Here is a 23,258-nt window from a genome sequence, read left to right on the forward strand (position 1 = left end):
AGCAAAGTCTCCTCGCCCACACCCCCAGGAGCCACACCTAGCTCAATGATTCCTCCACCAAGTGAAGCCTGCCTAACACAGTCTCCACTGAGCACTGGATATGGAGTCAGAATCCAGGCTTCATCCCAGCTGAGCATCTTCCTAGATGAGCCCTGCACTGAGCCTGTCACCTCTCTGGCTTTTCCTTAGCTGTGAAAAAACAAAAACAAACAAACAAAAAAAACAGAGCAGAAACTCTACATGCAAGAAAAGGCATGGCGGAGCACACAGCCCCTGAAAGCACATGCATTGCTCCTCAGAACAAATTCAAACCCAGCTCTGGAGTCAGGCTGACCAGGATTGAATCCTTCCATGTGCTGGGTAAATTTGGGCAAGTAGCTTAATTTCTCTATGCCTTAGTTTCCTCATCTGTAAAACAGGGATGATAGAACCTACCGCCATAGACTAGTTGTGAGGAAATTATGATAATATAGGTTGAGAGTTTAGGATGGTGCTTGATACATAGTAAGTGCTCAAAGAAAAATAGCTTTTATTGTTATTTCTCCTTGAGTCTTGATTGACCCCAGACTCCCCACTGAGTAAGTGATATGCACTTGGAAGATGTAGATGTTGTCTACTTGAGAGCCTAGCCTGGTACCAAGGGCCTATGTGTAAGAGTCTGGTGGGGGAATTAATACACAGTCCAGGAAGTATTAATACTTATAAAAGAGGTACATACAATTCATTGGAGCCCCTTGCCCCAGCCCGCAAGGCACTGTCTTCCAGCAGTCAAGGACTAGTGATTGAATCTCTGAATGATACATATTCGTTCTGAATGATACATATTCGTCTGTTTGATGTTCAGCAATAATGAGCTTGTATACAGGGTGAGTCAACCAAGCCTGGTTTGTGGTCTGTGCCTCATATATAGCCATACAATTCCAGAGGCACAGAATCAACGATGGTAGAAATTCAGTCATTCAACAAACATTAATTGGGTGGCCTGGCAACCTACCGATTCATGAGTTTGGAAGTGCGTAAAATATTATTTAGAAGCTACACGTGCAGGCTGGTAACTTAATATTATTGAACTCATGTTCCCTAAGCACCTGTCCTCTGATCTTGAGCAAACTATATTTATATGACCTTATTATGAATTAACCAGGGCCAACAAAGAATCTGGACTGCCAATGCAGGAGATCTGGGTTCGATCCCTGGGTCAGGAAGATCCCCTGGAGAAGGGGATGGCAACCCACTCCAGTATTCTTGCCTGGAGAATCCCATGGACAGAGGAGCTTGGCGGGCTACAGTCCATAGAGTCGCAAAGAGTCGGACACGACTGAAGTGACTTAGCACATAGCACAGACAATCTTTCAGAAGACTTCAATTTGCAGTTTTGGTCAAAAGTCCTTCAGCCTGCACAAACGAAGACTTGTCTTTCTGGGTTGGGCTCCTTTGCTAGTAAAGAGGTTTCTGTGTCTTTAAAAGGAGGCGGTACCCTGTCAAATGGACCCTAAAGCATAGGCTGAAGGCGCGTGAAGTCCCACCCACTTTCTGTGACGTCCTGTGGCCCGGCTTCTGATTGCCTGCTTCAGACGTCAATCGCGGGGCGTGTGTCTTGCTGGGACACAGTGGAGGTCTAACCTCTGGTTTGCGGAGCGGTCGGGTGTATTCTCCGCTCGTCCTCACGCCCTCGAGGCCCCCGCCGCCCGACCCAACGGCGGAGCCAGCCAGTGGCTCCCGCGGCGCCCTCCCGCACCGGATCGCTCCTCGCTGGGGCGGGACCTGGCCCGACGGCTCCGGTCACTATGGTCAGTGGTCTAAGGGGAAAGCGGGGAAGGACGGGTGGGAAGGGGGCGCGGTAGGCGGGGTCGCCCCCCGGGCTCATGTGCACTCGCGGGACGGGGGATCCGGCGCGAGGCTCAGCCCTCAGTGTCAAATCCGCTGCGTTCGGGTCCCCCAGGAATACCGGGGTGTCCCGGTCCTTTCTTGGAAGGCTCCCGTGGACGGTCAGCGAAGAGAACCCAACCCAGCGCCCAGGATCCCCGCCCCCGGCGCGTTCGTCCCTGGTTTCCCATGTGCCGCTCCAACAGCGGGGACAGGGAGGCTCCAGGGCTAAGGGTCCCCTCCTTTTCGTTACTAGCCCTACCCCCCCGCCCCCCCCAGTTCGCAGCTCCTTGCCGCACCCACCCGAGGGCTCAACCATTAGAGACCTCCCCACTCCCAAGCCCCACGAGTGGACCTGGGGTTGCCACGGGTAGCCCGACATCCTCTCTGTCCTGCTTGTCAACAGAAGGTCTTTGCAGTTAGGACCCACGTGGAGAGACTGTCTCAAGTTGTGAGGCACGTGAATTAGGGGCCAGAAACGGCCCCCGAGACCCTCTGAGCCAGGCCAAACTCAGGGCTTGCGCAGCCGGGGACCCTGAGGCCCAGAGAGGGAGGGGCTGGGACTGATCATGGTGGACTTGGATTCCCAGGCCAGTGCTCTTTGTATTTCTGTGTGTGTGTGTTAGTTGCTCAGTGGTGTCCGACTCCTTGCAACTCCATGGACTGCAGCACGCCAAGCTCCTCTATTCGTGGAATTCTCCCCACAAGAATACTGGAGTGGGTTGCCATTCCCTTCTTCAGGGGATCTTCCCTACCCAGGGATCGAATCTGGGTCTCCAGCATTGCAGGCAAATTCTTTACCATCTGAGCCTCCAGGAATTATTCCTTTGTATCACTACATCAGTCCATCTTGGGGGTGAGAGGAGACAGGGGCACAGGCAATCTGCAGAGGACTCGGTGTGATGAATACCTAAAACTGATCAACTCTGACCCCCCTGCTCCAGGGAGCCTGGAACGCACAAGGAGTGGTGGCTTGGCCTGTGGTCACAGCCCTGAGTGGTGATCTCACCTCCACCCCCTGGAAACCCGAGAGGCGTTGGTTGGTCGCTTCCCCTCCCCAGCACTATTTTGCACACCTGTATAATGGGCTGCTGTGAGGATCACGTGAGGTGATGCACATGGAGCGCTTGGTTCAGATAATTGGCCGTGGCTTTCCTTCTGACAACAAAATCCTGGAAATGGGTGTGCACAGGGGCCTGGTTCTTAGAGCCTCCTCCCTCCTAGGTCTGAGTAAGGAAATGGGTCACTGACCACTGAGGGCTGCCGCTGGCTTGGGGCACAGGTCAAAGCCTGGTCACGGTCTGACACGTTCTGAGTGTGGCGTGGGTGGCCCGGCCGGTCCTGAACAAACCAGCTGGGTGTGGCTGAGGGCTTCTGGAGCGCCTGGAAACACCCACTTCCTGTTTCCAGGCAGGGCCTAAGGGTTGACCTGGCTCTGCTGATCCTGGAAGGGCACGGAGGTGTTTCTGCACCGCCCACAAGGGAGTGGCCAGGGCTGGGGTAATAATGGGTTTAGCCACCCTGGAGCTGAGGCTGGCTTGCCTTCCAGTCACCACTGGGTAGCTGAGAGCATGGCGGGGTGGTGGGGCTGGGCCCTGATCTTCTGTCCTTCGTGGTGCACAGTGGGGCCTCTGACTCCAGCCTCCCATCTGCCCTGGACTCAGGAGAAGAGAAGTTAGAGGGCAGGTAGAGTCAGAGCACCAGCCCGCGCCCTGTGACAGGCAGCGTAGGTGCCTTGGAGAAGAATGAAGTGGTTAACTCACCAAACAAGACGTCTGTCTGGGAATCATGGGGAGGGGGTGGGGCAGAGGCAGTGCAGGGTGTGTTCTCGTCTGTTCATTCAGCATTTAGTGAGCACCTACTGTTTGCCAGGCACCGTGCTGGGCCCACTGGTGATGTTTTTGAGTCTGTGTGGTATGCATGATGGTGAGTGTGTGTGTGGTGGGCAGAGGAGAATGCCTTTGGAACATATAGTGTTTTCTTTCTGTATCCATTTCAAAGTCACTGAGCTTGGGAAGGGTCCCAGGTAGAAGACATAGAAGCCCTTGGGAAGGCAGTGGCCTGGGTGAGGACAAGGTTTGGGGGCTGCCACTGATGGAGGTTGCAGGTAGTGAGGGGCCTCATGCTCACTCAAAGGGCATTTAACATTCAGTGAAGAGTGAGGGTCAGATGTGAACAGCAAACCCACAGGGCCCTTCTGTGCTTTGTTCTTTGGTTTTTCAAACAAGTCTCCAGTAGGGTCCCTAGTCCAGCCCCACGCTGGGCTGGGCATTGATGAGAAAAACAAGGGCCTGCCCTCTTTTAGGAACTCACTGCATGAGACAAGACAGAACTGGACACAAGCAATTCCTGAACTATCAGTCATGACTTAAGAAGCTTAAGGGCTTGGGGAGCACAGCAGGAACCCACGCACTCTAAGGGAGCAGTGAGTGTCAAGGAAGGCTTCACAAAGGGGTCTTTTGAATGGGTTATTAAAGGATGTGTAGGAGTTTTCAGGAAGCATTTGGGGAATTGTGTGTTCCAGTCAGGGTGGGACAGGCCTGGAAATATGTGCTTACAGGCCTGGAAACATGGTTAAGAGTGGGATATTCTGGGAATGGTGAGCAGTCTGTATGGAGAGAGGGGAGATGAATCTAGAAAAACTGGGAGGGGGGGTCGGAATGTACTGTAAAGGGCTTCACATGCTGTGCCATGGGGTTTGGGTTTTATTCTGCAAATGTGGTGGTGGAGGGGACCATAACGTATTTTTGACAAATAAGAGATGGTTGATTTGGATGGTCTCTCTGGCAGTGGAGTGGACAGAGGGCCAAAAGTGGCCAGGCTGGAGTCAGAGACCAGCTTATCCATCTATTCCGTCATCCACTCATTCTGCATTTTGGGAGCATTACTGTGTGGCAGGCACTGGGGAATCTGGTCATGACAGGCAAGCAAAGTCCCTGCTCTCATGGAGTTGACATTCTTGTGGAGGGAGAGAGACAGAAAGCAAGTCAACAAGTGACAGTAAATGTTAGAGAACCCACTGAAGACATAAAACAAGTTAAGGCAGTAGGGGTTGGGGGAGGGGCAACTTTAGACAAGATGGTCAAGGAAGGTGATTACACACGTAAAGAGGCAGAGAATCTGTCCGTGCACAGGAACAGCGTGTGCAAAGGCCCTGCGGTGGAAATGGGTGCATCTTGTTGGAGGAACATAGGAGGGTCATTGGGGCTGGAGTTCAGGAGCGTGAGGGGAGCAAGGCCAGATGACGGTTGTCATCCGAAGGCTGAGTCTTTTCCCAAGTGAAGGAAGCCACTGGAGGGAACTGGGGAGGGGCACGCCCTCAACTGGTTCGCTTTGTGGGAGCCTGTGCTGGGTGCTGTGGGTGACGGTGGGGATGGGAGTGGGAGTGGGAGCCAGGAGGTCCACTGGGCAGACGCTGGTGCCATCTCCCTGGGGGCAGATGGTGGCAGCTCTGGCCAGACACAGGAGCAGAGTTGAAGCAGGAAGAGAGGAGGGGAAGGGTCCTCCCATGTCTTTAGTGTGAGTTCTATCTGGATAGAGGGGCTTCCGAGGGTCTGGTGACACCTGGAGGGGATGCAGTGGTGGAGGGAGAAGGCAGTTAGGGGCGCAGTAATTCGGGGATCATGGTCAGACATCCTGGTGGCTGGTGGTGTTTGAGGCTGGATCTCTAGGGAGAGGTCAGGGTGGGAGGTGAAGGTCTGAGGGTTGGTTAGGAGGATGCTAAGATTCCAGGTGTCAGATGAGAGAGGACCAGCATCTGAATTCGGGCTGTCTGCAAGGCCAGCCGATAACTGTGACCTTAGGCAATAGGGACTCAGGTGTAGGGTCTTCCCTGTTTCCTGCGCTGAACAGCAGAGATGGGGCATGTGAGTGGTAGGCTGAGTAATAGCACCCCGGAGACACCCACATCCTAATCCCAGAACCCATGAATAGGGTACCTCACATGGCAGCAAGGGCTTTGCAGGTATGGTGAATTAAGGGTCCTGAAATGGGGAGAGCACCCTGGATTACCCAGGGAGGTCCAATGATGTGATCACAAGGATCCTTATAAGGAAGAGGCAGGAAGCAGAGTGAGAAGGAGATGTGACAGTGGGTGGAAGGGCTCATAAGCCAAGAAATGCAGGAAGCTTCTAGAAACTGACAAAGGTAAGGAAGTGGGTTCTCCCTTGAGCCTCCAGAAATGTAATTAAATCCTGTTGTTTTAAATCGCTGTTTGTACTAATTGGTTACAGCAGCAGTAGGAAGCCACTTCAGAGCCCTAGGACTAGCACTCCCCTAAATCTTTGGCCTCCAAATGTTTTTGATCGCTCATCAGTAAAAGTGTTTGATTATTCCATAGGTTGCTACATCGTAGATTATACCCTAAAGTATACATTTAAAGCGCCATTCCCTGGAATATTACTTAGCCATAAAAAAGAATGAAATTGGGTCATTTGCAGTGATGTGAATAGACCTAGAGTCTGTCATACAGAATGAAGTAAGTCAGAAAGAGGAAAGCAAATGTTGTGTATTAATGCATATATACGGAATCTAGAAAAATGGTGCTGATGAACTATTTGCCGGGCAGGGATAGAAACACAGACATAGAGAACAAACACGTGGACATGGGGTGGTGGGGGGGCATGGGAGGGTGGAGCAAACTGGGAGAATAGAATTGACATATACACGCTACCATATGTAAAACATAGCGAGTGGAAGCTGCTGTTTAGCACAGGGAGCTCCGCCCGGTGCTCTGTGATAACCTGCAGTGGAGGCGGGGGTGGGGGCTGTGGGAGGGAGGGGATATATGCATACATGTGGCTGATTCACTTTGTTGTTCAGCAGAAACGAACACAACATTGTTAAGCAACCATACTCCAGTAAAAATCAGATTAAAAGGCATTTCCTTCCAGCCCCTGCAAACAGCCCGCTATGGAGATCCCAGCACTAGGCAGGCAAGGCCAGGTATGGAGCCACGGGGAGCCTCTAGAAATGACAGGGACCTTTTGAGAGGGGCGGCGGACTGCATTCTGGGTCCTGCCCCACTGGTGGTGAGGCTGCAGGCTCTGGCCCCTGCCGTGGAGGAGTTGGTAGCTTGAGGTCAGACCATGCACTGAGTTGTGGCTTCTGGGAGGCTGGGCCTGGTTAACAAGGCTGAGTCACGGCCCGGGGTCAGCCCCGCCAGCAGAGAAGCCTCAGAGGGAGGTCGGGCAGGCCAAGGGCTGGCCTTGCCCACCAGGCCTCAGGGTGGACCCAGGAGAGGCCCACCAGCACCTCAGAGCCTGGGCCAGGGGTGCCCACAGAGGCACCGCAGGATACATCATGGGTGGTGGGGGGAGGCGGGTTGTAGGTAGAGGCGTAAGCCTGAGGCCTGGCTATTAAGGAGCCATCAGGAAGTGACAACAGAGCACAGCTGAGGGCCAGGTGGGTTCTCTTCGTGGAGGGGGAGAGGGCCAGAAAGGCACAGGTCTGTGGAATACCTTTAATGTGCTGGGGGACCAGGGTCCCAGTTTCTTCCTGAATGGCTTCACTGTGTGACTTGAGGCCAACAGCTTGACCTCTCTGGGCTTCAGTTTCTACGTGTAAAACAGAGCTACCATGAGGCTTAAGTGAGATTATCCCCAGCACCTGGCATACGGTGACCTCCCAGCAAAGGTAACGCATGAATCAGCGGGTACGTCATGCCTGCTGGGGACCAGCAGCTGTTCCAGGAGTACGGTGACAGAAGTGACAAGGGACCCCGTCCCCGTGGAGCTTCGTATCACCTCTCCTGAAAGCTCACGGGGGCTGGCTTCCAACCCTGAGCTGTACCTGTTCCAGGAGGGGCCCATGGAGAACTCACTGGAGGGGCAGGGGGCACGCGTGGTTCACACATGTTGTGGGTCAGAGCCTTAAGGTCTGTGGGCCCGAGCTGCCAGAGCCCAGTCCTTTCAGCCTGGCCCCTCCCTGCCCCACAGCTCCTTGTCACCCCATTATCTCCTGGGGGGGATCCCTGGAGGCGCTCGCACAGTGCTGGGTGCATGGGGTTCCCATGGGCGGGGAGGGGGCAGGCAGCAGCTGTGGGGGGCAATTTCTGACATCGCCCTGGCAATGGGCCCTCCCTTGGGCCCTGGCGGGTCACATCTTTACCGGAAGCCTTCGGAACTTCAAATGCCGCCCCTGTGGAGCAGGATCCGTGGATGAGGGTAGAGGTGGAGGGCTGGGGTCAACCTGGTTTTTCGTTGGTCTCAGGCTGGTTGAGGAACTCCTGGGGCTATGTGGACAGGTTCTAGACGTGTAGAGGCTTTGGCGAGAAAACCGAGGGAAGCAGGGGGGAACTTGCCTTCCCTCCATTTGGAGGTGGGCGGTGTCTGGACGCGGGGTGGGGATCAAGGGCAGGGTGAGCAGGACCCCAGTAGGTGGTAACGTGCTGGTTCTATAGTCTCCAAAGGTAGGAGATGAGAGGACCCCGACAAGGACTCAGATCTGGTCTGAACACCAAGCCCCCATTCTAGTGCATCTGGTTAGTTCCCGGGGTCTCTGGGGAGGAGTCAGTGATTAGAGAAACATCCTTCTCCACTTTGAAATATATTCTTCCACTTAGCAGCTCAAAACTGTTTCAGAGTAGAGGTGCTATCTGCCTGACCTAATTCATTAGCACCTGTTTGCAAATCAGCAGCTAAAGGCTAAAATCCTTTAAGTGACCTGATGAGGTCTGACGCAACATTGTCAGGCGAGGCCAGTCCCTGTCCCATAACACCCTGGAAATTTTTGGCCACGATTTATAAAACCACCAATTACAGTCAGCCAAGGTCAAATGCAGAGTACTGTACTTGGTTTATGGGCCAGTGAGCTGAGGCTGTTCTTCCAGCCATGTGACGAGGGCCATGCTTATGGTAAGTGGGGCGGGGGCCACTTGGGCTAACTTGAGTCACCCTGGACGTGCCAGGCGGGGACTCCGAAAGTGCCAAAGTAGAAACTCACTCACCCCTCCCATTGGCCCTGTAAACACACCTGGGGCCACGAGGGGGCGCTGGAGCCAACTCAAGGCTCCACTGCTGGGCCGGGCAACCAACCTGAGCGCCATTTGTCAAAAAGGGTGGATCTTAAATAGTATTGAATGAAGAGAAAAGGCCACGATACCTATAGAATAATTTGTCTGCACATTTAAAACGCATGCATACATAAAACAACTTGGTATTTTTAAAAGGACGTATTGAGAGACATAGGGAATACCTATAAAGGATGGGGGGTGGCAGGATGGGAACAGGGATGGGAGATAAAGGGGGAAAGTTGACAAAACGCCTGGGGCTGACGGTGGGTCTCTTGAACCCTAAGTGTGAGCCCCTCCCCACCCCCAAACTGCTGTTTAATGTTTTTCTTTTAAATTGACTGTTTTAAATAGCCTAAGTAAATTTGCTATTTACTTTGCAAAAATGATACGGCTGTGGCGAGTGGAAAACCCAGGTAGGCTTCCCTGGTATGAGGCCTGTGGGTGCCCTTCCTGACCCACCTTTCACGTTCTCATTTTGACTGGCAGTTTTCTATCATCTGAAATATTGGCTTGGCCAAAAAGTTCGTTCAGGTGCGTCCATATGATGTTATAAAAAACTCGAACAAATTTTGGCCAACCCAGTACTTGTCGCTCTGTATTTAGGATTCATTCTTTATACCGCTTTCCACTCTGCCAGTGACATTGTCTCAGAAACTGCTCATCAAATAGAACTGAGTTTGTGCCTTTTCCCTCACCGTTTGTTGGGTTTTATTGGGGCGGGGGGACGTCCAAGTGCGAGTGTTCAATACAGCTGTGGTCCTTTGTCATCATCCTTCATTTAAAAAGACCCAAGCCAGCATTTTAAGTCAGCTGTGTGTAAAAAACAAGCCTTTTTTTTTTTACTGACGTAGGTAGGTAAATAATGGGACTTATTCTTTGGCAGTGCCAAAGACTGGCCAAGCTACTGTCCAAGCTGTGCTCATTCACACGCTAGTAAGGTTATGCTCAAAATTTCCTTCCCTTTTAGGCCACCACAGAGCATTGAGGAGAGTTCCCTGAGCCATACAGTAGGTTCTCATCAAGGCTACTTATTTTAACTACAAACTACAAGTGGCTTTCACATTATATTTTAACATCATATTCCTGATGAAATCAGAGCCTTTCCCGGGGCGGGGTGTGGGGGTTGGAGACGGGGGTGCAGCTCCCACTGCCCTGAACCCTCGTCTGAGCAGGAAAAACATGAGGCAGAGACAAGCCTGTGGGAGATTAGCTGTTAGAACAGATGGGTCCTACCCTTCCCCTGGCCTTGGGTCTTCCTTTTGCCATTAGATGACTTCTCCACTCTCTGCTGCTGCTGCTAAGTCGCTTCAGTCGTGTCCGACTCTGTGCGACCCCATAGACGGCAGCCCACCAGGCTTCCCCCGCCCCTGGGATTCTCCAGGCAAGAACACTGGAGTGGGTTGCCATTTCCTTCTCCAATGCATGAAAGTAAAAAGTGAAAGTGAAGTCGCTCAGTTGTGTCCAACTCTTAGTGACCCCATGGACTACAGCCCACCTGCCTCCTCCATCATTGGATTTTCCAGGCGAGAGTACTGGAGTGGGGTGCCGCTGAGGTCCTGATTTCTCTCTCTCGGTGGAAACTGACCTCCACCCAGAGATGGGCTGCGATATGAACTTTCACCAGTAGGTGGTGCTAGATGGTCTAACCTCCGTGTTTCCAGGTCCAACACCACTGAGCGACTGAATAACAGTGCTTGGTGCAGACTGGTTGGGAATTGTTGGATGAACAGAAGAAGGAATGAATGAGTGAGACAGGAAGGTCAGGAGATGACAAGGGGAGTATGGAGCCTCCTTACAGTATGGAGGCTCAGTAGGCTTGAGTTACTATATTCTTTTTTCTTCCAGTGTTATTGACATCCAGCAGTGCGTAAGTTTAAGGTATACAGCACAGAGATTTGACTTACGTAGATCATGCAATGATTGCACGTCTAGTGAGCATCCCTCATCTTTGTAAAGACACAAAATTTAAAAAATAGAGAAGATTTTTCCTCTGATGAGAACGCTTAGGACTTACTCTCTTGTGTTAGTTGCTCAGTCCCTGTCTGACTCTTTGTGACCCCATGGACTGTAGGCTCCTCTGTCCATGGAATTCTCCCAGCAAGAGTACTGGCGTGGGGTGCCATTAAACTCTACAACGTTCATAGACAACTGTTAATTATATTTATCATGTTGTACATTACATCCCTAGTACTTGTTTATCTGGAAGTTTGTAACTGGAACCTTTTGACCACCTTCCTCCAGTTCCCTGTGATCCCACCCCTGCCTCGGGTAACCACACATCTGATCTCTGTCTCTATGAGTTTGTTTTTGGAGTATAATTGACCTACAGCTCTATGTTAGTTCCTGTTACCCCACATGACGATTCACTGGTTCTGTATACTTCAGGATGATCACCATGGTAAGCTTAGTTATTGTCACCAAAGATACTACATAATTATTGAGTATACTCCCCTCACTGTATACTTCATACCCGTGACTCATCTCTTCTGTTTTGTACCTCTTCATCTCACTCACCTGTTTCTCTCGTCCCCGCCAACCCCCTCCCCTCTGGCAAACACCTGTTCATTCTCTGTATCTGTGACCCTGTTTTTGTTTTGTTCACTTCTTTAGATTCCACGTTGCAAGTGATATCATGTAATATTGTCTTTCACTATTTTAACTTCCTCAGTGTGATGATCCCTAGGTCCATCCATGCTGGTGCAAAGAGAAATATTTCATTCTTTTTTGTGACTGAATATCTCCATTGCATATTATACACCACATCTTTATCCGTTCATCTATTGATGGGCACTTAGGTTGCTTCCACATCTTGACTGTTGTAAATAGTGCTTCAATGAACATAGTGGTGCCTGTATCTTTCCTAATGTGTGCTTTTGTTTTCTTTGGATACATACCCTGAAGTGGAATGACATATGATAGTTCTGTCTTAATTTGTCTGAGGAATCTCCACACTGTTTTTCTTGATGACTATACCAGTTTATAATTCCATCAGCAATGCACCCCGGGTCCCCTTTTCCCCACATTCTCACCAACCTTGTTAGAAAGTGAAAGTTGCTCAGTTGTGTCCAACTTTTTGCGACCCCGTGGACTGTACAGTCCATGGAATTCTCCAGGCCAGAATACTGGAGTAGGGAGCCGTTCCGTTCTTCAGGGGATCTTCTCAACCCAGGGATCAAACCGAGGTCTCCTGCATTGCAGGCAGATTCTTTACCAGCTGAGCCACAGGGAAATCCCACCAACCTTGTCATTTGTCTTTTTGATAACAGCCATTCTAACAGAGGTGAGGTGATACCTCATTGTGGTTTTGATTCCCTGATGGTTAACGGTGTTGAAAATCTTCTCATGGACCTGTTGGCCATCCATATGTCTTCTTTGGAAAAGTATCTGTGCAGATCCTCTGCCCATTTTTCAATTGGGTTGTTTGTGTCTTTGATGTTGAGTTGTATGAATTCTTTATATATTTTGGATATTAACTCCTTATTCAGATATATCATTTGCAAATATCTTCTTTTTTTCAGTAAGTGGCCTTTTCCTTTTGTTGAAAGTTTCTTTGCTGTGCAAAAACTTTTTTTTTCTAAATAGGAATATTCATAGTAACTTTATTCAAAATAGCCCCAAAGTGGAAACAACCCCAAAATCCATCAACTGATGAATGGAACAAAATATGGTATACTGTACCATAGAATATTATCTGACAACAAAAAGGAAACAAGTACTGATATGTGGTACAACATGGATGCTTCTTAAATACATTAAGTGAAAGAAATCAGTCATAAAAGACCAATCATATGATTCCATTTGTATGAAATGTTCAGAAGAGGTGAGTTTACATGCACAGGAAACAGATTCCCGGATGAAAAGCTTTTTGTTTTAATGTAGTCCCATTTGTTTGTTTCTATTTGTATTTTCCTTGCCTGAGGAGACAGATCCCCCCAAAATACAACTAAGACCAATGTCAAACGGCATGCTGCCTGTGTTTTCCTCTAGAATTTTAATGGTTTCGGGTGTTACATTTAAGTCTTTAAACCATTTTGCATTTATTTTTGTGCACCGATGTATTATAGTCTATAAAATGAGTCAGTTCAGAAATTACAAGATGAGGGACTTCCCCGGTGGTCCAGGGGCTAGGACTCTGCACTGCCAATGCCAGGGTAGCAGGTTTGATCCCTGGTCAGGGAACTAGATCCCACATGCCACAGCTAAGAGTTCATGTGTTGCAACTAAGACCCAGCACAGCCAACTAAGTAAATATTTCCAAAAAATTTAAAACGAAAGGACTTATAAGATGATAACGCCTTTCACGATGGGGCTGACCCTGACTCCTGCCGGGGACCCTGGCTTCTGGGCTGCTAGTCACATACTCGCAGGTGCTTCTGTCCAGGGAAGGTAACATCCTGCAGCCAGCACGCGGTGGGCTTTCTATTGGTGAAAGTCCTGCAGTTGCTTTTGAAGTTGTCACAGCTTTGCTCCTTTTTTCTGTCTTTCAGAGTGAAACATCTTTCAACCTAATATCAGAAAAATGTGACATTCTATCAATTCTTCGGGATCATCCTGAAAACAGAATCTACCAGAGGAAAATCCAGGTAAGGCAGAGGGTCAGGAGGAGGGGAGCCTAGATGAATTGGGCTGGAGTTGGGAGCAGAGACAAAGGTACCACTTTGAAGGTAAAAAGGCTTTGCGTTTGGACCAGGTTCCTGGACAAATTAAAGGCCTCCCAGAATAATGCAGTGTTGAGCATATTTACCTTAGTGAGAAATCCTTTAGTTGCAAAAAAAAAAACAACCAGCAGTTTTTGACCTCATTACAGGATTGCAAGGTCAGAACTTTTATTACCCACATTTCACAGCAGAGGGAACCAAGTTACAAAAATTAAATGGCTGGCCCACAATTCTACCGCGCATGTGTGGAGGAGCCGGCACTTGGGCTGAACAGCCTCAGCTCATAAAAGTAGTATTTGTAACCACTCTGTGAGCAGCTCTCTGGTGAGAAGGCCCACTCTGGCTGGACTCTGACAAAGGAGAGATGGCTGAAGGATGCAGGAACGGTTACGGGACTAGGAGGAACCTGAGTGTCCCCCTACTGCCCTCTGGCCACCTGCACTTGGGCAGGACTGTCTCCTGTGGCCGCCGGGAGCCCTTCCTGGGGCAGGAGTGAGAGCTGGGCTGCACATCTCATCCTCTGGGAGATGAGCTGGCTCTCCAGGGAGCACACCCCTCCCTACAGCCTGCCTCTAGGGGGCCGTCAGCTCCACCCTGGTGGGAGCAGGGACTCCCTGATCCCTTAGAAACCACACTGGGCCATCAGAATCCTGACCGTAGGCAGGCCCGGGAGGCAGCAGCGGCGGAAGCTGACAGCTCAGAGCAGAACTGGAGCAGGTGCCATGGGGACGCCACATCTCTTAAGAACCGCTTGGAGGACTGGCCAGACTGCTTGGCGATGTCCGAGGAGGCCTTTCCTACTGCCTGTGCCGCCTCCTGGCCCACCTCACAGCCACATGCACCCTCGCTGCCCCCACCAGGCATACCACTTCTCTCAGTGCAATTCCTCCAGGAAGTCTTCCTGGACTGCTGAAGTCTGGTGTAGATGCCACTGCTCCGCGGCACCCTGGTGCATCCCCTGTCCTCCTGTGACAGTTGTCCAACCGTCCATCATCCCCCTAGCCTGTAGGCTCCTCAGAGCAGGGCACAGCTCCCCGTTCACAGTGCCTCCCGCAGGTCGCTCTCCACGTATTTTTATTTTTGTGGGATGAGAGTTGGGACACCATGGAGGGCCTCCAGTCTGAGAGGAGGGAGCAGATGTTGCCTGGGGGAGGTGGAACCCCACCCCTGACAGGACTCGACGGGGGTTCTGTTGGTACAGACACCCACATTTCCTCTGTCCCCCGCAGGAACTCAGCAAAAGGTTCACCGCCATCCGCAAGACCAAGGGGGATGGCAACTGCTTCTACCGGGCCTTGGGCTACTCCTACCTGGAGTCTCTGCTGGGCAAGAGCAGGGAGATCCTCAAGTGAGTGCCGCGTGTGGGATGCCGGGCGGGCTGTGCTTCTGCTGTGTCGATTGGCCCTGAACCTCCCTGAGGGTTTGGTCTCAGCGCAGCCTGCTTAGCCCAGGGAGTGAGTGGCGGCTTTGACATCAAGGGGATGCCCAGTGGCCCTCGTGGTGGAAGTGAGGGCAGCCAAGGGGCTGGCTGGGGATGGGACAAATGACCTAGCGGGCATTTCCAACTCTCTGATCTGAGTGTGCCTGGGTGAGGTGAGTTTTGCCTTGGCTATGTTCTTGAAGCCTCACTCCAAGGAGAAAACAAAGAAGCATTGCCCGTTGTTCTGGATCGCTTTAGCTAACCTTGGAAGTGAGTGTGTGTAACCCAGGCGTCTACCTGATCAGCCTGGATCTGGAGTTGATGCTGTCCTAGGCCCTTCTGTCCTGCAGCTGGGACTTGATCTTCCCTTCGACCCCTGGGGTTCGGCTTCATTTGGGCCTTCTCAGACGTCAGCATTTGTGCAGACCCCCTGGGATCTTCTTCAGATGCAGATTCCAGTTCTGCACGGCTGGGGCCGGGGACTCTGCATTTCTCACAAGCTCCCGGAGAAGCCGCCGGTGCTGCTGGGTAACAAGGAGTAGTAGCAAGATCCTGAGACCCGCTTCCTTAACCTTGGAGGTCTCACAGGATCTTAGAGGATCCATGAAGATCCCAGGCTTCCTCATCAGATGCCCTCCCGCACACACACCAGGGAAGAGTGCAGAGTGGCCGCGGGTCACAGAGCACATGGGGTTGATCCGTGGACCCTGGTGCCAGGACTCCTCCACTGAGCGGGTTTCTACTCTACCCTCCTTCTGGGGCACTGTTGCTCCCTGCAGCCATCACCCAAGTGGGTGCCACATGCCGACTGTGCTGTGGGCCCCGGGGGTGCAGCAGCAAACAGGAGAGACCAAGCGCTCCGCCTGTCGAGCTTGCGTCCTAACCGGGAACGAGGGACAGGGGACACGGGCAGAACTTGGTGTGTCAGATGGGGGAAGCGCTGTGGGAAGAAAAACAGGCAGGAAGGGCAGCCAGGTTGTCCAGGGCTAGGGACTGCAGTTTTAAGTAGGGGTTGGAGACATAGCGGGGGCAGGTGGGGTAAGGCCTCATGGGCCTCATGGACCTCGAATATTGGCCTGAATGAGATAGAGGCACAGAGGGTTTGGCAGAGCAAAAGGCCTGATGTGCGGGCTGCTGTGTGCAGGGAAAACCAGGCACACGCACAAATGATGGCGTCTGAGAGCAGCGGGGGCGTGATCTAGGAGAGCCCAGAGGAGAGGTCGTAGAGGCGGCCTGAGTGGGTGGAGGTGGCACCACAGGATCCACTCGTGGGGCGCGTGAGTGGAGAGTCGAGGCTGAGTGCTGGGCGTTTGACCTGAGTTATCAGGACTGAGAAGCCTGTGCCACACAGGGAGGCTGGGGGGGATCAGGAGCTCCAGGTTGCCAAGTCTGAAATGCCTGGGAGCCATCCAGGTAGGGTCCAGTGGGAAGTACCAGGCTGGTGTCACCCCATTTTACAGATGAGTAAACCGAGCTTCGGATAGGTTACATGACTTGTGCAAGGCAAGTGTGTGGCCAAGAGGGGATCTACGCTCTAAGTCCGGACACTATCCTCCTTCCCCTCCCTCACCTCGTCGGGGCAGGAGTCCTGTCCTGAGTGTTTGTCCCCCACTAGACTGGGCCCATGTGTCTCTGTGTCCCCAGGGCTGGCACTGTGAGGCCCGCAGGAACTGGTGAGGAATGAGCATGGGGATGCGATGGGCATGTGGCCAGTGATGGGAAGGTTTGCAGGCAGGAAAGCCGAGAGCCAAGCTGTGCATGTCGGCCTCACGGGAACAGTGGCCAGAGAGGCCTTCACAGCCCGCCGTGGAGACCTGTCCCCATCACCCACCCTGCACAGAAGGGGAGCCTTATAAAGCCAGAGAGCGACTTAGCAGCAGGGCTGCAGCCCCCCGCAACGCGCTCCTTCCCACACCTGCCCTGGCCAAAACGGGCTCAGAGATGCCGGCCCAGCCAGGGGCAGGCTGCCTTTCAGCAAAAGTAAAAGTGCCTCAGCTTCCAGATTATGAGATGATTCTGTTTCAGACCAGCCTCTCCTCCCCTCGCCCTCCCACTGGGCACCTACGCCTCCCAGGCCTTTCTCCTTGTGCCTTGAGTCTCTCATGAAAACCCCCGCCGCGTCCTCACTGGAGCCTGGGCTCCCCTCCCAGGGGCCGGGCTGCAGTTAGGCCCGAGCCAGCTGGTCCCCTTGAGCCTCTCCACTCGGCCCTTCTTGTGTGGAAGGTGTTCCTCCTTGATCCCTTGGACTGTCTCGTCTCTGCTGCTGAACTCCGTGTTCTGGGGCAGCTCCTCACTGTCCCCAGGGTTCAGGACACGTCCCAGGCGGGGCTGTGCCCGTAGGTGGCCTGCAGTGGGAGCAGTGACAAGATGAGGGGTCCCTGGACCAGATCTTGTGGTAGGTCAGTGCTGGCAAGGGTTTAATGGCCATTTGGCCCGGAGGCCTGATCTGTTGTGTGAGTTGATTTCTGTGGTCTAAATCCTCTTGTCATGATTTTTTGTTTTCAAGCTACCGTCATGGGTTCACTGAACAGGGAGTAGGGAAGACGTATGCAACATACCCTATAGTCCAGGTTGTATTTCCACCGCCCACTCACAACAGACGATGATAACCTCATGAGCATAGATGAGACTCTTGTTTTTTTTAAAAAAACAATGTTTTTTACGTCCAGCCCATCTCTGAGAAGAGCGTGCCTGGCCAAGGGGACAATGGATGTCAAGGGGTGAAGATGCGAAGGGGGAGTGGCTGTAGGGCATGAGGGAGGCTGTGGACTGGACTGGAGATGTGGCTGGTGAGCTTGGCAGGGGCCCTTCCGGGACCCCGATGCTGAGAAGCTGTGACCTGAGGGAGAAGGCTGTGGCAGGTCACTCTTACAGTCCCTGTGGAGTGGGGACCAGGAGGGAGGGAAGGCTGGGCGTCATCAGGCCAGAGATGGTATTGATGCCCCAGGAACCATGGGACAGTCAAGAGACCTTTGGAAGATAGAATCAATATATTTTGGAATGGGTGGTACCTCAATTTTCTCATCTGCGAAATGGGTGTATGACCCACCTCCAGTGACTCTCAGGTGTGTGGGGGCGGAGTGGGGAGTGAGATGACAGCTGACGGTCACAGAGGTGCCCCTGTCTTTCCCTGAAAGCACCGGCTTTCCCCTTCAGGTTCAAAGAGCGTGTACTGCAGACCCCCAATGACCTCCTGGCAGCTGGCTTCGAGGAGCACACATTCCGAAACTTCTTCAACGCTGTGAGTTAACCCCAGGCACGACGGCTGAGGGGCTCAGCTTTCCTCAGGGCTGGCAGAGCAGACAGAATACTGAGGGCTGCTTCCTGCCTGTGGGGACATCAAGAGGCCAGGGAGCCCAAGGCCCTGCCCTTCCTCTGGGAGGAGGCACCTCCTTTGGAACGGTAGCTGTCAGGCTGGAAACTTCCCCCAGCCTCCCCACCTCACCCCCCTGACCCCACTAGTGAGGGCAGTGCGGGGCTGGAGGACTGTCACTTCTGAATCTGTAAGAATCGCAGTCATGGCAGTGAGGAGGGAGACTCGGGGCCAAGGGACTCACTACAGAGTGTCTCTAACCCTGTCACTTAGCTTTGGCGAGATCTCTGATGGATTGATTCTGGGGCCTCAACTTGAGGATTTCAAGGTGGAAATTTCAAGGAGCGAGGTTCGTGGAGGGAGGGGCAGGGCCTCCCTGGCCCCCAGCTGAGGGCCCGGGGGTGCAGTTTTACAGCGTGGTAGAGCTGGTGGAGAAGGATGGCTCCGTGTCCAGCCTGCTGAAGGTGTTCAACGACCAGAGCTTCTCAGACCGAATCGTGCAGTTTCTGCGCCTGCTGACCTCCGCCTTCATCAGGAACCGTGCAGACTTCTTCCGACATTTCATTGATGAGGAGATGGACATCAAAGACTTCTGTGCTCATGTAGGTCCTCGGGGCCCCGGCTTGGGATGTGGCCTCCAGCCCTGGGATGGCCTCTCATCCCTCTCTCCTTAAGAGACCTTAACACCAACATTCCCTATCAGGGGGCTGGGGGGTCACGTCTACGTGGCAATTCAGAGCTTTAGATTAGATTAGCAAACTGAACAGGTTGTCCTTCAGCTGCCTGAGCTGTGGGGCTTTGGGCAAGTCACTTTCCCTCTCTGAGTCTCAGACTGTCTCATCAAAGGGCCTCTGGACTGGACTGTTTACAAAATGACAGAGTAGCAACCCCAGAGTCATCTTTGCTCCAGGACATATTTTATGATGTGCGGTGTTTACCTGAAAGGACTGCCAACCATTTAAACGTTGCGCAGTTTTTATATGGATGTCTGGATTTCTCTGGAAAAATCAGATCCAGCTCCCCAGGCTTTATTCTTGCATGGCAACAATCAGCAGGAGCTAAGTGGCAGCTGCCTTAGTTACTGGACTCACTAGCCAGCTTGTCACCATCTCTGCCTGTCTCCACTGACTCCCTCACTTGCTCGCCCAGCCCTCTTTAAGCACCTAAGCTTGAATACCCTTTATGATAGAGTCCCTTTCTGCTCTGAGGTTCCTTATGCATTAGAAAGCCCAAGCTGAAAAACTCCTGCCCTCCTCTCCAGATTCTTCAAAGTAGTGTGTCCTTCTGACATACGAGGGGGCCAGAATCAAAAAGATCTAAATCCAAACTTTTAATTCTGGTGACTTCTGTCTGTTCCTTCCTCACTGAGCCTGCGTTTCCTTCTCTAGAAAATGCGTGTCGACATCTGCCTCAAGGCCTGTTGTGGAGACCATCGCACAGTTGCAGAGGTTTTGAGCTCTGCACCTGGGCAAAAAGCCAGGGTGGGACCTCTCACCTGTCCTCTCTTGGGCCTGCATCCTCAGCTGGGTTGTTTTCTCCTTGTGGCTTTTGCAGGAAGTGGAGCCCATGGCCATGGAGTGTGACCACATCCAAATCACAGCCCTGTCCCAGGCCCTGAACATCGCCCTGCAGGTGGAGTACGTGGACGAGATGGACACGGCCCTGAACCACCACGTGTTCCCCGAGGCTGCCACCCCCTCCGTGTACCTGCTCTATAAAACATCCCACTACAACATCCTTTATGCAGCCGATAAACATTGATTAATTCTAGGCCATGCAGTGGAGCCTGTCACCTAACGGGACTGCATTCTGAATGGAACATTACGGCTTTTCAGTTTTTTAAGCGATTTAGACTATAGTTAAGAGAATGTTGCCGCCTTTGGGGCAAAGGCACTGGGAATAAGGCCTACTCACTATGGACTGTTGGTAACTTGGTGATATTTATTTTCATGGAGGATCCAGTGTTTTATAACTCTGGGCAAGGATGCCAGAACTGGCTTTAGCCCCAGTTCTGAGAGATTGCATAGGTCACGACCCATCTCTGGGTCCAAATCTTCATCTGGAGGAGGTTCCTGCCAGTGTTGACATTCTGTTGTTGGGTAAAAAAATGTCCTTTGGTTTATTTTCCCTGGAGGCAGTGCCTGTCTGCAGGGGAGGAAAAGCTCAAGCTCAAGGTCTTACCAGTTCTATAAAAAATCAAGTCCAGTCAGCTGCTGGACTGCACTTGAGGTGGTGAACTGAGGCCAACCTGAAGATCTCCAGTGTACTTCAAAACATTCACGATGGAGTGCTTTCTCACCGCGAAATTGAGGAACAAGACTTTAATGCCAAAGTCTAGACAGGGGCCTGTAGCCATCAGCATGAAGCCCAAGTTGTCGGGCCTCTTACCTCCCTCAGGGCCAGGACTGCCTGCCTTCTGGGGGGCAGCCCTGCAGGGTTCTGCCGCCAGCCCCACCTGGACAGACACTGAGCAAGACGAGGGTCCGGGAGGACCAAGAAGCTGTCTCGTCATCCCTAACACACCCTGGAAGCAGGATCTAGCGATGCAGCCAGGCTCCAGCTGAGCAGAGCAGACAAGCGCTTTGAGGCTGTCTTTGGCTTCTTTCTCCCTTCCCTCTTATGGGCTGGCTAGAGGTTAGGTGGGAAAGACCGGAGATGAGCAGGTGGTAGTGGGGGAGCCCACCGCTGTGGGAGCTGCCGGGTAGCCAAGAGCCCTGGCTCCTGCCAGCCTCCTCATTCATCCGTCTGGACATGGCCCTTAATAAGCTGCTCACCTTACTGCCTCAGGATCTCAAGGAGCCCTGGCTGGGCTGCGGCCACTGCCAGCAAGCTGTCTTCCCCTCTGGGAAGAAAGGGAGAATGCAGGGGTGTGGAATTGCCTTTCTTAATCGAAGGCCTTCAAAGGTTCCAATCTGCAGGGATTTATTCGAATCTACTGGTGCTTCAGTGTCAGACTGCAGTGTCTGCCGACAGCCAGGCCGCACCAGGACCTGGGTAACAGCCTGCTCCCAGTCCCTGTATACAAAGGGCACTCTTGTGTCCATTTTCTGCCTTTGTGAAAACCGATGTCAGGGTGCTTTTTAATCCCAGGCACGGGCCCAGGTTCCCGTACTGCCCTGGGCTGGAATGTGGACCCACGGGCTCAAGCTGAGTGCTTGTCCCTTCTTCACAGGAATGTAAATCTGACCCTGATCTCTGAATTGGTTCAGTGGTTCCCCCTCCCTGCCCCTCCCACCTTGGCCTGGGGAGAAGTACACTGTGACAAGTACACTGTCAGAGTGGGGTGATGCGTTACATGGTTTGTGAATATCATGATCCGTTTCCAAACTGAAGGGCACCGAGCTCAATCCCTGCTGCTCAGAGCCGTTGTGAGAGGCGTCCTGGGTCTCGGGCTGGGCTGCCGGGCACAGTATGATCAGCAGTGGCTGCTTCCTAACTGCATTTGTAGTTTGTGCACCATCCGAAAAAGCGAAGCTTTCTCTTCAGCAGAGGCTGGAGAAATTCCCTTCGGGGTGTGTCTGTGCCTTTCCAGGCCTGCCAGTGCTCTTGTGGCGGGGGGGACCCTCTTCTCAGGATCAGTTTAGAATCACAACACCCGAGAGAGGCAGGCTGTTTTATGACCCTGCCCTCTGCTCTCCCATTTTTCACAAAACCACTGGCCAAACCCAAAGCACCGCTCTCTTCCCTTCACATCCGCCCTCAGATCTTGCTTCTGAAGGGAAAGCGCCGTGGAGGAAAGGAGTGGCAGGATTCAGAGGAACTCTAAGGAGCACAAAGTTAAAAACTCACTCACGCACGGACGTTACCCTGCTTGGCTACAGCAGTCAGGCAGGCAGGCAATCCCACTTCCTGGGTAATGCACCCACCCCGCGATGCCTTCTCTTTGCAGACCGAAAGCTGGAAGGAAAGTTGCTTTAAGAGTTTGTCTTTACAACTGCGTATGTGTTACTTTCCTTCCAAAGGGAACTTTATAAATCAGCGTGACTATTTAGCAACAGAACTGCCCTCGCTTTTGGTTCCTACTTTAAGCACAAAGTGGCTCTGGAGCCAGATTGCCTGGGTTCGAAATCTCGACTTTGTCACTAACTAGTTATATGACCTTAGCCAAGTCACTTCACTCCCCGAGTTCCAATTCCCACAACTAGTAAAATGGAGACAGTTACCAACACATCACAGAATTATTGGTTCAAGTGCAACAAGATTATGTATGAAAATAATCGCACAACCTGACGTGTAGTGAGTGCCCTATAAGTGGGATGCTTCCCCCGCAGACCCTTCCCAATGGGACGTGGCAGAACACCCCAAGACGGGAAAAAGCCACCTTGGCGGTGACTCTGCAGTTTCCTGGGCAGAGGGAAGAAGTCGAAGGACCAAACACACTGCCATGCTGAGCAGAGGCAGGGGCACGGGCTGTGGCTCCGTGAGTGGGTCCCCAGGGGCCCCTGGTTCTGTGGGAGGTAGGCCAGGCCCTACGGCTTCCTCGGGCAATTGGTTAAAAACTTTTCTAGTATTAAAATGATTTCCATAACAACTTTTGGTCCTGGCTTCTTAATAGTTGGTACCTGGCCCACACCAAAGATCAACACTGCCGTCCCATGGGGCTTGTCTGTGTGAGTGGATCAGCAGGGGCAGGAGTGTCTTCGTTGAGTGAAAGGTCCAGCCGCTCAGGAAATTCTGTCCTTGGGCTGGGCTGCAAGTGCCAAAGGAACCACAGGCCTCGCCAGAGCTTCACCTCATTGGGTCAAAGAGCAAAACTGCCTTGGAGGCCGGCCCTATCTTTTAAAGCCCAGCTCTTTACCATGTTACCCCACCACAAAAGAATCTGCTAGGGGGCAAGGACAGGATGTCAAAGGACATCAGTGGGTCTCCTTGGCCTGTGACGCGTGTCCTTAGGCCTCCCAAGGCCCAGGAGCTGCTGCGGGACCTTGAGTCTGCTTGTGCGTCCACTGCTGGCATCTGGAAGATGGGAGCGCCCCTGCCATCCTCTGA

At 52.4% G+C, this 23,258-nt stretch overlaps 1 protein-coding gene across 1 annotated transcript; it reads left to right on the plus strand.

Moving 5' to 3' along the window:
- On the plus strand, positions 1,582 to 22,790 carry OTUB2 (OTU deubiquitinase, ubiquitin aldehyde binding 2). The gene is made up of 6 exons (XM_018066511.1): positions 1,582 to 1,790; positions 13,366 to 13,461; positions 14,766 to 14,884; positions 18,113 to 18,197; positions 18,677 to 18,871; positions 19,824 to 22,790. Exons 1-6 carry the CDS (start codon positions 1,788 to 1,790, stop codon positions 20,028 to 20,030), a joined length of 705 nt encoding a protein of 234 aa, XP_017922000.1. The 5' UTR covers positions 1,582 to 1,787; the 3' UTR covers positions 20,031 to 22,790.

This window comes from Capra hircus, chromosome 21 (genome assembly GCF_001704415.2).
Source record: "Capra hircus breed San Clemente chromosome 21, ASM170441v1, whole genome shotgun sequence".
NCBI classification, from domain to species: Eukaryota; Metazoa; Chordata; class Mammalia; order Artiodactyla; family Bovidae; genus Capra; species Capra hircus.

Bases quoted from the DNA above. Each gene is read 5' to 3' on its own strand.
- OTUB2 (XM_018066511.1), top strand. The intron at 18,198-18,676 runs GTGAGTTAACCC...CCGGGGGTGCAG, and splicing joins TCCGAAACTTCTTCAACGCT to TTTTACAGCGTGGTAGAGCT. The intron at 18,872-19,823 runs GTAGGTCCTCGG...TGGCTTTTGCAG, and splicing joins TCAAAGACTTCTGTGCTCAT to GAAGTGGAGCCCATGGCCAT.